The 13,275-nt window shown below is 46.2% G+C and overlaps 1 protein-coding gene across 1 annotated transcript in view; it reads right to left on the bottom strand.

Annotated features, from left to right (window-relative positions):
- NFX1 (nuclear transcription factor, X-box binding 1) overlaps positions 1-13,275 on the bottom strand; it is a 1,119,153-nt gene that overhangs the window by 53,325 nt on the left and 1,052,553 nt on the right. The window contains exon 23 of the mRNA XM_078687738.1: positions 4,012-4,116. Within this exon, the coding sequence (XP_078543864.1) occupies positions 4,012-4,116 (105 nt within the window). The remainder of the gene's footprint in view (positions 1-4,011; positions 4,117-13,275) is intronic.

Raw genomic sequence — 13,275 nt, 5'->3', positions numbered from 1 at the left:
TCAGGGCCGGTTTCCAAGGGGACAAAGATCCAGGTGGCTCCGGCTGCACTCATGAAGGCTGCTGCCCCGGCCTCGCCTCCCGCACCTTACGTGTCCCTTACAAGCCTTTAGAGCTCCACACCGCACGGGAGGCCCCCGGATGGCAGTGGGCGCCTCCCTGGCTTCAGTCGCCGCACTGTTGGGCTAGACCTAAAGGAGTCCGGGAGCTCGGGCAGCCCCCGCCTCTACGAATCTGTCTGCCGCCTCGGGTTCGCCGCCCGCCATCACAGGGCCGGACGGACCGCAGGAGCACCATACTTCACGGGAGGCCCCCGATGGCAGTGGGCGCCTCCCTTGCCGCAACCCCGCACTGTTGGCTCAGCCCCGATGGGTGCCGGGAGCGTGGGTCACCTCCGCCGCCTCGATGCAGGCCGCCACCTCGGTCTCGTGGTCCATCTTCCGGAAAGGCCACGGGAGCTCCACACCTCATGGGAGGTCCCCGATGGCAGCGGGCACCTCCCCTGCCGTCCCGCTACCCCCAAGTCCGGCCGCGAGGGGCTCTCAGTTCGCAGGCCGCCCTCGCCACGTCATCATAGGCCTCAGCAGCGGCCTCTCGTGATTCTGGGCCCGTCGTCTCGCAGCCCAGGTTGCCACCGCCGCCCACCGTCCACCGGGTGGGCGAACTCCGGAAGCGGGTGTGCCCCTAGGTCGCCGGGACTCTTTTACCCCTTTTGCTTGGTCCGAGTCCCCCAGGATCAGATGCTGTGCAGGATTACTTAGCTGGCCGGCCGGGAGCCGAAGGAGCTCACGTCCTGTCGGCCATGCTGCTTGGCCACGCCCCCCTGTGGCCAGATTTAACTATTTCTGTAAATAACAGTCCTAGTTGCTCGCTCAACAGCTCAGGAAATAGATGCATCACCTTCGGTGGGTAAGGGTTCCTTAGACCCCCGGATTTAGTTGTCATTACCACCTGAAGGATCTATTCCACTGATGGTGGCAAGAAGTGAAATGAGGAGTTATATGTTACTGGGAACAGTTTCTCTTTAAGTTCTGTGTTTGGCGGTGTGGGAATATTCTTGTCTGTCAATTTGTACAACTCATAGACAGGTAACTTTATCAACATAAATTGGCCCAAAATATTGCATAATTCCGTACTAATTACTATCTGCTTGTTACTATCAATTTGTGTTAGTTTTTTCACCGTTGTAAAGAGTTCCTTACTAGAATTTTTGGCCTAGTTTATTTTCCGTATAAAATATTTGCTTTTTTCTTCTAATATAAATTTTTTGTAGATAGCCAAGGATGTTTTATATTCGTCCTTTCAGCCGTTGATTATAGTTAGTCCTCCATTTCTTTTCCATCCTTCTGCCATTTTGCTTTTGCATCTTTAGTGAGTCCGTGAACCACGGTTGAGAAGGGGTTTTTCTCCTGGAGGTGACTTTCTTTATAGGTACTACTAATTTAATGGCTGATTTTATCCAGCTCGAGATTTGATTGGCGGTTACGTTACTGTCGGACTCCAGCTCAGGAATAGACAGTGAGAGCCGGGCATTTGTCTTTGACCAATCAAGGTATGTGGCGCACCTAGGTGGCGGGGCAGAGGCGGCCACATTTTTTTTACGTTTATGGTAAATGTTATTACCTTATGATCTGGCCAGGGAACAGGCAGGATTTCTAATATCTTGTTATTATTAGGAGGTAAAAATCCCATCGAGAGTGTGCCCTGCGCATGGGTATTATGCTTTACAATCTGCTCCATGGCTAGGTTGGACAGTGCATCGGTCAATGTTACCGTGCCTATGTCTAAACTCTTCTCTAGGTGCACGTTGAAATCGCCCAGAACAGTAAAGTCTGAGCCCTTCAGACTGCATTCCAGAAAGGGGCTAAGCATTTGTAGCAATGGTGTTTTAGCCCTAGGCGGTCTGTACATAAAAAGGCCTTTAAACGTGTAATTATTTGTGACGTTAATCTGGAAGAATACGCTCTCGCAATCTGGATTACTGCCCTGGTCCGATCCCTTAGCCCTCATCCCTTAGCCCCCCCCCCCCTAGTTTCCCTTTCCTGTCCGCTCTAGTTATTGAATAGCCTTCAGGAAGGAGTTCTAGGCGTCATCAGCCCAAGTCTCTGTAATGAAGACAAGATCAAGATTTTGCGTTTCTATCAATCCGGCCATTTCTTATTGTGCTTGACTAAGGACCGAGAGTTGATTAGCCCAGCCTTAATAATTTTGTCTTTTATCCTAACAGGGTGGGTCTGAAATTTACTCAGCCTTCTGCTGTGTGTAAATTCAAAAGTTAGCTGACAGAACAGGAATTGTTTAACTTCCTTCAGCATCATCAATGTGGGACAGCAAGGTTTGGTCCTGAGTGTAAGCAGCTCATTGCTAGAGTACCTTATCATCCCTGGACCGGTCTCATTTTGTGTAGGGGTCATGGCCCTGGGCCCGGTCCAGGCGCGGACGGGCGCAACTGTATCAATTGCATTTAAACGTCTATTGCTATTTGAAGGTATTCAATTGCAACAACTCATTCTGAGAAAGTGTTTATGATACCTACTTGTGGTTCTAAAATAAACAACAATATATTTTTATATACAAAACAACTGGCCTAGAGTTCAGTTCTTGAGTGTATGAGACCATTTGCTGACTGAGTGTATACAACAAATGATTTACACTGTCCACTGATACTGCTTGACCAAGCAACCACTTTTGAGAGTAAGGTTATATTTAACTTTAACCTCTGCCATACCTCTGGGGACTGTAGACTCCTTGCATACTGTACTTTACTTTGGTGCAGTATATAAAGATCCACTTTCTTACAGGGTCTAATTCCCCTCAAAACAACTTGGCCGCAGAAAACCCCTATGATTTTGTGCCCTCTCTAATCTCTTACATGAGGTCACTGCCATTCGTCATTAAAAGATTTCAGAAGGGAGAACACATGTATGCCAATGACACTCCACTGACTGCCAAACACTTTTTCTATTGCCGGATTCCCTAGGAGTTCAAATGCCACTGGTTGAGTCTGAAACTTTACACTAATATTCAGAAACTTGACCTCTGACAATTGGGTTGCAAACGTTCAATAAGATTTAGGCTACTAATATTCTTTGGAAATCATGCTTATTTCTGGGGTGAAAGTGTTGACCTTGATCTCAGGGCTTTAATCGACAATGGGTTAGTCTCTTCACTTTACATTTCCATAACAATGTATATGAAAGAGTCCCTTTAGAACCCTCAAAGATGTTCAAACGCAGGCCTTCAAGTTTTGTTCATCTATGTAATGATTTGATTTGTTTATACTACCTTTAGAGTGAGCCTTAATCTTAGCAACAATGAAAGTCACTTGAGGCAAGAAATACGCCCAATTAAACACATTCATAAAACAGTAGGTATACTTTATTTATGACTATCAGTGGCTTTATCAAAATAGTGATGGAGTAAAAGCATTACTCTGCACGTTAGTCCATTCTAAATATTCTGTAATTTCACCAAGTAGCTAAGAGAGTCTTGACCTTTATTTTAAAACGCAATTAAGAATTTATGTACACAGTACTTGAATAAGAACATATAGTTTTAAACATATATATTTCCACATGGTGTTTAAGAGGTTTGTGGCATCAGTTGATCAGTTGCAAACAATTAAGCAGCATAGGTCTTACTACTTAACCACTCACACAAGGAGGTGAAGCCGAGTACAAGTGTGTGTATTTACTTTACACATATTGAAAATGACAGGGATAGACTTCAGATGGGTAGTGGAGACCTAAAATGTAATTTTAGATCTTCCCCGAGATTGACACATCATTACCAAAGACTCATCAACATAAAGGAGAATTGATTAGCTACTGCTGTCTTGCAGGTGCCTCGAGTGATGCTGAGCTTGTCAGGAAATACCCAATGTGCTTTCCTCTACAATACTGAAAGCAAATGAACACATTTTAATTTAATTTGAGAAATTCTTCCAAAACAAACAAAGATAGGTTTCCTCAATCAAACATTTCAAAGTAAACTCTTGGTAAGTAACTACATACCGATCTGTAGTTTGTCTGAAATGAGGGATTGGTGGTGGAGGTCGAGTTTGCATCTCTCTTTCAAGCACTGTCGTAAGTGGAATAGATGGGCACAATGATTTTCCTCTGGAAAAAAAATGTCAGATCAGTGATAAAGAAATGAAGAAAAACATAAAATATAACTATTAAGATGATTAAAATTAATTATTTCTTACTCAATAAGATTTTCCTAATAGCTTAATTTGTATGCAGTAATGCTGATAAATGATAGCTATGTACCCAATGACTTCAGATTTGTGTAAAGGGTCAGGGGCAAGTGCTGCCATGACACTTCCCAAACTAACATACTGTTTTTCTCCCCCAGATATTAGCGTGCTTCCACTAACATTAAAGAAATCATGATGCTGTTACCCAAAATGAAGATACAAAAAGAAGTAGATTACAATTAGCAGTAGCAATGCGAGCAGCAGTGCACCAGGAAACTCATGAAAAGCACACAATGTGGTAATTAACACTTTCCGTGCTCATGACGAGCTCAGTTCAGCTCAGCTCGTCATGAGGCACGGTTGCGCTGTGCTCATGACGAGCTGAGCGTGTCATAATCGCCGCAACGCCCGCACGCGCTGAACGTTCGAAAAACGGGCGTGGGCACAGCGCCACCGTGCAGCGCGACGAGCCGAGCTCGTCACAAGCACAGCGGCGCAGCGCGCGGCCCCCCTTCCCCCCGCACAGCAGGTGAATAAGCCCCACAGCGAAGGGGTTAAAGAACAAGTTACTTACCTTTGGTAACACCTTTTCTAGAAGGGACTATCTAGTTGCAGATTCCTTACCTTAGAACATTCCCCAGGTGTCAGACAGGATCAGGAAACGTTTTGAGCAATAGCTCTGCACGCCGGTAGGTGGCATCAACCGGCTCGGCAGCTTCCACGCCGGAAGTGATGTGTGTGGTGCATATATAGGTGTCACCCAGGCATGCTGACGCCAGGGTACTTTTAGTGACATTTGCAAGCCAGAGGCGCAGAGCCACGAACAATGCAGAGGTACCAGTATACAGACACTAAAGACCTCATATGGATCACCCTATGAGGAAAAATCAGTTGGCAGTGCAGGGAGGATGGGTGGCTTAGAATCTGCGGCTAGATAGTCTCTACTAGATTAGGCATTGCCAAAAGTACGTGACTCTTTCATCTGATAGAGACTTCTAGCCGCAGATTCCTTACCTTAGAATGGATATATCCAAGCAATACCTCTCCAGGATGGGGTCTGCGAACAGAATGTTGTGGAGAACCGAACTGGCAAAGTGCCTGTCACCTAGGACCTGAACTGTTCAGGCAGTAGAGCTTGGTGAAAGCGTGCAGATGCCCACGTCGCAGCTTCAAGAATGTCCAGGACAGGAACTTTGTGAGCCAATGCTGTGGTAGCAGCCTTGGCTTTGGTGGGATGAGCATGTGAGCCCTCAGGGTGTTGTTTGTTGGCCAGTGCGAAGTAGATTTTAACACAGAGTACGATCCATCTTGAGATGGTTCTTTTCTGCACAGCCTTTCCTTTCTTTGCTCTGGTGAAGCAAATGAAGAGTTGATCGTCCACCTGGTGTTCCTTAACAAGATTAGTGTAGAACCGTGGTGCTATTTTTGGGTCTAGTAGATGAAGTCTCTACTCCTCCTCTTTGGACGGGTGAGGTGGAGCAAATAAGGTTGGCAGTATGATGGTCTGGCCGACGAGGAAGGGTGTTGTCACTCTCGGCAGGAAAGAGGCATGTGTTCTGAGAACCATTTTGTCTGGAAAGAATCAGGTATATGGTGGGGGCATGACTAGTGACTGTAGTTCGCTAACCCTCCTGGCAAATTTAATGGCCACTAGCAATGCAGTTTTTATGGTGAGAAGGCATAAATGCAGGTGTGTAGAGGCTCAAAGGACAAGCACATCAAGAATGTTAATACTAGATTGAAGTCCCACTGGGGTGTAATGAAGGATTCTGGAGGGAACATATGTTTTAGGCCTTTTAGGAACAGAGTCACAACAGGTGGCTTAACAAGAAGGGCTGGTCCAGCAACTTTAAGAACGCTGATATGACCAAAAGATACCCTTTAACTATGCCCAAAACAAAGCCTTGCCGGGCTATCAAAAGAACAAAAAACAGAACCTCTAACAGCGGTGTAGGAAGAGGAACAACATTTTTGGCAGTACACTAAGCTATACATTTCTTCCAATAGCAGACGGATACTGTCTTGGCTGAGGGACGCCTGGCTGCCAGAAGTTATTTACCTTCAGCAATGCCATATATGGTAGAGACTCTATCTAGCCGCAGATTCATTACCTTAGAATATTCCCAGGCATCAGACGAGATCCAGAGAGTTTTCTGAGCAGTTTCCTTGTGTAGTCGTTCGGCTCTGCGTTACTTTGTCAGTGTCGTCCATGTCAGAAGTGACACCCCAGCTCACTAAATCTCAGTTTTGTGACTATTTTTCTGCACCAGAACACAGAGCCACGCTGAGGTATCAAACTAGAGTGCCAGAATAAGATCCTCGAAGACCTCTTGAAGGAGAAGTCACAGTTCGCAGAATCGGGAGGATCAGTAAGGAATCTGTAGTTAGTGTCTCTACCAGACAAAACGTTACTGAAGGTAAGTTACTTGTTCATCTGATAGAGACTCCTAGCCACAGATTCCTTACCTTAGAATAGATAACAAAGCAAGCTCTCCAAGGAGGAGGGTAAGTGAAATGGTTACACTAAAAAGTCATGGAGGACCGAACAACAGAAATGTGCATCACGTGGGCCGAGACTGTCTAAGCAGTATTGTTTGGCAAATGTGTGCAGTGATGCCCAAGTAGCTCCCCAGCACAGTGAACAAACTCCGGACAGTCACGCAGCACACAAGGACGCCATCCGCAACCACCACGACCTCATCAGGGCGGCCAAGAGGACCTCCGTCAAAGACCGCCTCGACAACAACGCACACAATAGCAAGGAGCTCTTCAACTTCGTGCAGGAACTCTCCAACCCCAGCTCTAACACCAACGACATCCCGCCGTCGCAAATCCTGTGCGACTCCCTTTGCCACCTTCTTCCACCGCAAGATAGCAGACATCCACGACAGCTTCAACACCCAGACAGCCCCAACAGATAGCAACACAACACACCCTCCGCACACCATCGACCATGACCCCCTGCTAGCCTGGGCCAGCGTGAGCATCGACGACACCATCAAGACCAATGCGCACAATCCACTCCGGCTCTCCGTCAGACCCATTCCCGCACCACGTCTTCAACAGAGCAAGCAGCTCCATCGCACCCCACCTGCGCAATGTCATCAATCTCTCCCTCAAGACTACGACCTTCCCAGAGATCTGGAAACACGCAGAGATCAACGCCCTACTCAAAAAACCTAAGGAAGACCCAAGAGACCTCAAGAACTTCCGGCCCATCTCTCTGCTCCCCTTCCCGGTCAAGGTCATCGAGAAAATCGTCAACAGACAGCTAAACCGATACCTCAAAGAAAACAGAATCCTGGACCCTTCCCAGTCAGGGTTCCGCAGCAACCACAGCACCGAGACTGCCCTCATCGCCGCCACCAATGACATCAGGACCCTGCTGGACAACGGCGAGACCGCAGCACTCATCCTCCTAGAACTCTCTGCCGCCTTCGACACCGTCTGCCACCGCACACTACGCGCACGCCTCAGGGATCCGAGACAAGGCTATGGATTGGACCAACTCCTTCCTCTCCGGCAGAACCCAGAGCGTCCGCCTCCCCCATCCCGTTCCAAAGCCTCTGAGATCATCTGCAGCGTACCCCAGGGATCCTACCTCAGCCCGACACTGTTATAACATTTACATGGCCCCGCTCACACACGTAGCCCAACAGCACAACCTCAACATAATCTCCTACGTCGACGACACTCAGCTGATTCTCTCCCTCACCAAGGACCCCATCACCGCCAAAGCCAACCTCCAACAAGTAATGAAGGCTGTCGCCGACTGGATTAAGACCAGCCGTCTGAAGCTGAACTCGGACAAGACGGAGGATCCTTGGCTCCAACCCTTCAGACTGAGACGACTCCTGGTGGCAGACGGCACTGTGGGCAGCCCCTACACCCACGCACGCAACCTGGGAATCATCCTCGACTCAATGCTCTCCATGACCAAGCAAGTCAACGCCGTCTCCTCCTCCTGCTTCATCACCCTCCGCATGCTCCGCAAGATCTACAGATGGATCGTGACCGATACAAGAAAGACAGTCACCCAGGCCCTCGTCAGCAGCAGACTAGACTACGGAAACGCCCTCTACGAGGGAGCCCCGATCAAGCTCATTAAATGACTACAATGCATCCAAAATGCCTCGGCACGACTGATCCTCGACGTACCACGCCACGGCCACATCACCCCCCGATTGCCAAGGGTTCAAAGGTTCGGTTTAGGTCACCAGCAATCACAATATTGTTATCTTGGGAATGGGTTTCAAGGAGGGAACCCAAGGCCGTTAAAACCTCTGACCTCCCACCCCTGCTACCCTTAACAAACATTGTAGATATCAAGGTGACCTAGAATACCTGAGTCTACTCTGATAAGTTGAATGTCTCTGTTTCTGGTATCTATGACCTTGACAGTTAACGGAAGACTCTGGAGGACCCAAATGGTTAGGCCACCCATAGGTCTCCCCTTTGTACCCGTGGATGCAGGCAGGTTTCTGTGGGGGTGACTCCCAGATGAAGCAACACCATCAAGACATTTATTTTGACTGCCTTCGAGGGCAGCATAAGGTCAGGACCTCAGCCATCCTCATCACCATATCAAACGATATGCCTTCCTCTGTAGGCAAAGTAGGAGACAAAACGAAGCCAGTGCCTGGGGAAGTGTCAAGACCACTGGCATCCACCAGTTCTTTGTACCAGTTGTCCTTGGCCTCATATCAAGGGGATTGGTGTATCTATAAGGATCCTCAGATTCTCCCCATCACACTCCTATCCAGACTTAATGAAAAAAGCAGGCCCAGGCTTCGAATAAGAAGTTGAGATCTGGCCAGTGGAGGAGCTGACATTGGGCGGTGCTGATGCGACTCCATATCGGAGTCAGGTATGATTATGGGGTCGGCGCAGCCGGGAACAACGTTGTTGGAGCAGGCTATGGGGAAGGTCATGGTCTCGCAATCGGAGTCCTCCAGGATCCAGAACCGGGTCAGTGGGCCCGACTGGCACCAAGAGCATACCTGTCAGTAGAAAAACAGTGGGGTCACCCCCTGCCCCCAAAAACCAGTGGGCCCAAAGCAACCCAGAGGGATTGCCTTATCCAAAAATGAGGTGCATGGCATCACAAAATTCTCAGAGTTGAGTAGCTCTAGATCCAGGAAACTCAAGGAGCTGCAAATTGGACACAGATGCAGGCGCCAGGATTAGAGTGACATCATCTAGTTCGATGACTTGGACCGGCTCAGTAAAGTTAAAGAGCACTTCGACTTCTTGTGAGACTTGCCCAATGACTTGGAGCACAATGACAAGTGCCTGGAACAACCCCACAAAAGGGTCTGGTACCTTCCTCGCGACGGGGACCTGGAATGCTGTGGAGGCGACCAGCTTCGGGCTATCAGGAGTTTCAGGGAGCAAACCCTCAGCTCCCTTGGGGTTCATGGCGCTGCAGTTCACATTAGTCTTGGAGTCGTGGTCAGGTACAAGCACCAAAGGCAAACCAGGTGGAGGTCCATCACAGACAGCTGTCTGTGACAGGACCGCAGGGTTTAAACCCCACTGTTTTTTTAGGGGACATCCCTTCACACACTGGGAGACAAAGTCTCAAAAAAGCTTGACAAAACTTCGAAACAAGGTATCCAAAAAGTGGACAGAGGTAGCTCTCTCCGGACCCCCGCTGACGGAGAGGAACACAAAGAATTGATATCAGCGCACAGGAGTGGCCACCTTCATAGGCAAGACATCGCAAAGCTGATCAACGTCACCTACCAGTGCTCGAAAAGTTTCCAGATCCAGTCTGGTACCTGGGAAATATTCTAAGGTAAAGAATCTGTGGCTAGAAGACTATATTAGATTGCATAAAGTTTATAAAATCAATTCTTAGTAGCCCTTAATTGTTTCAAGAGCTCAGTCTTCAAACAAAGTGTATTCTGTATACTACTGTATAGGCTCCATAGTTAAGGTAATTGTGAGTCTGATTCGGAATCATTAAACTGTGTAGACACAGTAAGCCTAAGTAACAGGCTACATAGGACGACAACCATGGACATAACAGAAGTTACAGCCCTAGTAATTTGGAAACAAGATCATCCAACTGTGATGGCCTCCCTGGCTGGTTTTGTGTTCTTCATGCCTTGCAGCTTATTGTACCTTGCTCAAAGGCTAAAAATGGCAACACAGTATATGTAAAAGAATGCACTTGAGGTTACTACTGGACAATAATATGCTGGTACTGCTATTACAGTGACCTCATTCAGCACAATGAAATAAAAATACAGACATAGTTGTCTTTAGAAATTATTTCTATGAACACATGCATATATAAAACAATGCTATGGTATACTTTACAGGAGTAACGTAGAGGTATGATTGCAAAGCAACTACCTGGCTTTGCTAATTTCTGTTATTGACTATTGTGTGTGAATAAACTTGTTTTTGCAGGTCTGCAATAAATGGTGGTAACACTAGATATGGGGAATAATTTTATACTCCTGGAAGCAGATAGTTTTACAAACAAAAACGAGATTGAGTACACCTGGTATTGCAGTTAAAGTAATGACTGTGGGGAACAGCTTGAGTAATACATTTTACATTTTTGACAAAGCGCCACCGGATGAGTTGAGCAAATGGTGGTTTTGAGCAGTTACTATCCATGCAATCAGAAAAGTTCAGCTGACTTATTAGATTGCAAACTTTGCCTAAATGAACATTAAAAAGGTGCTACGGATTGTTTTGAAATGGAAAATATAAACCATTAAATAGAGGGTTTATATTGAGATCAGGAACCTTAATGTAGGGTATGAGAAAATTTAAGACGTGTAAGAATAGATTTAAAAAAGAACTCAAGAAACACACCAATAAGCTAAATATCTACCGCCAAAATAAATTTACAAAAGATGAAAGACAGTACAAGTGTGTTTATTAGGCCTCATAGTGTGTTTACTGTTTGGAATTTGACAACAAAATGAAAATACTGTTCTACTGCAGTGCATCCTCAGGTACTCTTTTGCACTAGGTCCAGTACTCCTATCGACTTATCCTATGGTACGCCGCCGGGCCTCCGAGATGCCGGTCACAAGGCTGTGTCACAACCAATTAATACGCTGCCGGCCTCAGGGTTATGGGCGCATGAAGCTGTGTACTGTGTGAACTATGCAATAAAGCAGTTTTGAACATCAAAAAAAAAAAAAAGATGAAAGACAGTAATCAAGTTAACATAGAGACCACTCATGACCAATGAAAGCCATGCTTTCCAAAACAGAGCTACATTGTCCTATTGATGATCTCTGGATTCACATGACGTGCAAAGCAAAAGCTATTTGTCTTATATAAAACGGAAAAGAAATGCATTCTTTAAAATGCAAACAAACTTTCCTAATGGAAACAGATTCAAAAGAGGATATTCCAGTCAGGCACAAAATGTTTCTCTTGAAGCGTTTATCGCAAATGACTCTATGGATTCTTGTGGGGGGGGGGGGGGAGGGGGGGGGGGTCAAACTCCACAACGCCCCAGGAGTAAGAGGCAGGACCATCAGGACCATATGTGGCAGAGCTATAAAGCACAAGACTACTCTCTCTGAGCTGGCCGTGCACGGGCTAGTATTCAACCACTATCGGGCAGAAGAGGCTGGGAACCCCCTTAGTCCTGAGACAGAATTTGTTCCTAAACGGTTGTTTTTTTTTTTTTGTTAGGTACTGTAAACTTTTTTTGTTTAAATATTGTGCCTTGCTTTGCTTCTTATCTTGTGTATGGATATACAATTACTTTTTAACAGAATGACATGCATTTAGCTATAATATGCCACAAGGTCCCTGCCACATCTAGTTTCAATTGAGTACTCAGAGTATAGGCAAAAGAAAAGCCGCCCTTAGCCCACCAGGTCAGCAAACCAAGAAAAAGTCTCCAAGACATGCTGCTGAGAACTGCACTGTGGAAACAAGACAATCCCATGGAAAAGGTTGAAACGTTGCTAGGAGGCAGAAAACATCCAGAAGGACAAAAATCAAATGTGAGAAAGGTGGCAATAATTTTTTAGACTAAAAGAAAACTCTCTTAAAGGCCCCAACCGCAAGATACACTTAGTACCTTGCTGTAAACAGCCACAGTTGAGGGTGAACAAATGGATCGCAATATAACTTATCATATTGTGTCAGAAGCTGTTTGTGCTAATAGGTTCGATTCTCTCCTGCTCAAGGGGTGTGAAACATTCAATCAAGTGCTGGGGAAGGAGAGGGACAAATAGAGAGACAAAGTGGGTTGTTAAAGCCCCCAAAGTCTGGTGTTTCAGGAGGGGTGGAGGATCTTGTTATGTGCCTGAGGAAAGAATATTTGATTTAAAAAATATGGTTTCTTATTCATCCATTTATTTTTTAAATATACATCAACTATCTCCTTACACTCATAATCCTTTACAGGCAGCATTGCAGAGATAGGCACTAAGTCATTTTTTCAACCTTCATCTACCTTCCCACCCTCGTAGAAGGGTACCTCTAAGCAGGGAGGTCAATTGGAGAAGGCTCCTCCACCTGTCAAGGATTTTCTTGTCTCCCAGAGTAGATTTCCTAGTGAAGGATTTCTAGCAAGCAATATGAGGGAAAGGCCCCCTGAAGGTAATACCATTGAAAGCAACTCGCAGAGACCCACTAAAATTATACTCCATGCACATAATTATCCAAATAGGACACGCAACAATCAGAATCCACAAGCACCTACCTTTCGGAACTGGTTCGAGAGGAAGGATTTAAGGACAAGGACAGACATGAATGAGTCTCCAATTGTCAACCTATGAACTTATTTAAAAATCCTAAAGAGAATGTGATATATATGGTTGGTGCACCAAAGCTAAAATCTCCCGTGCACAAAAGAAAAATGTTTCTTATCCAGTAAGCATCTGTTCGCGACATGTAGTGCTGTAGATTCACATGCTGTGCATCCTTCTGCCATCTAGTGATGGGCCTGGCTGTGTGCAAGTTGTCTTTCTTTGAAGAAGTCTTTCAAGTAATGAGGTACTGTGACTCCTCCTCTTGCTGTTAATGTGCATGGTCATCGACACCATTGTTAGATTGTTTTCCTCGCACGGCGGGTGAGGATGGAATAAGGAGC

The sequence above is a fragment of the Lissotriton helveticus genome, chromosome 4_1 (genome assembly GCF_964261635.1).
Source record: "Lissotriton helveticus chromosome 4_1, aLisHel1.1, whole genome shotgun sequence".
In the NCBI taxonomy this organism is placed as follows: Eukaryota; Metazoa; Chordata; class Amphibia; order Caudata; family Salamandridae; genus Lissotriton; species Lissotriton helveticus.
Note: the sequence above shows the minus strand (reverse complement) of the source record. Positions and strands in the feature narration are given on the sequence as shown.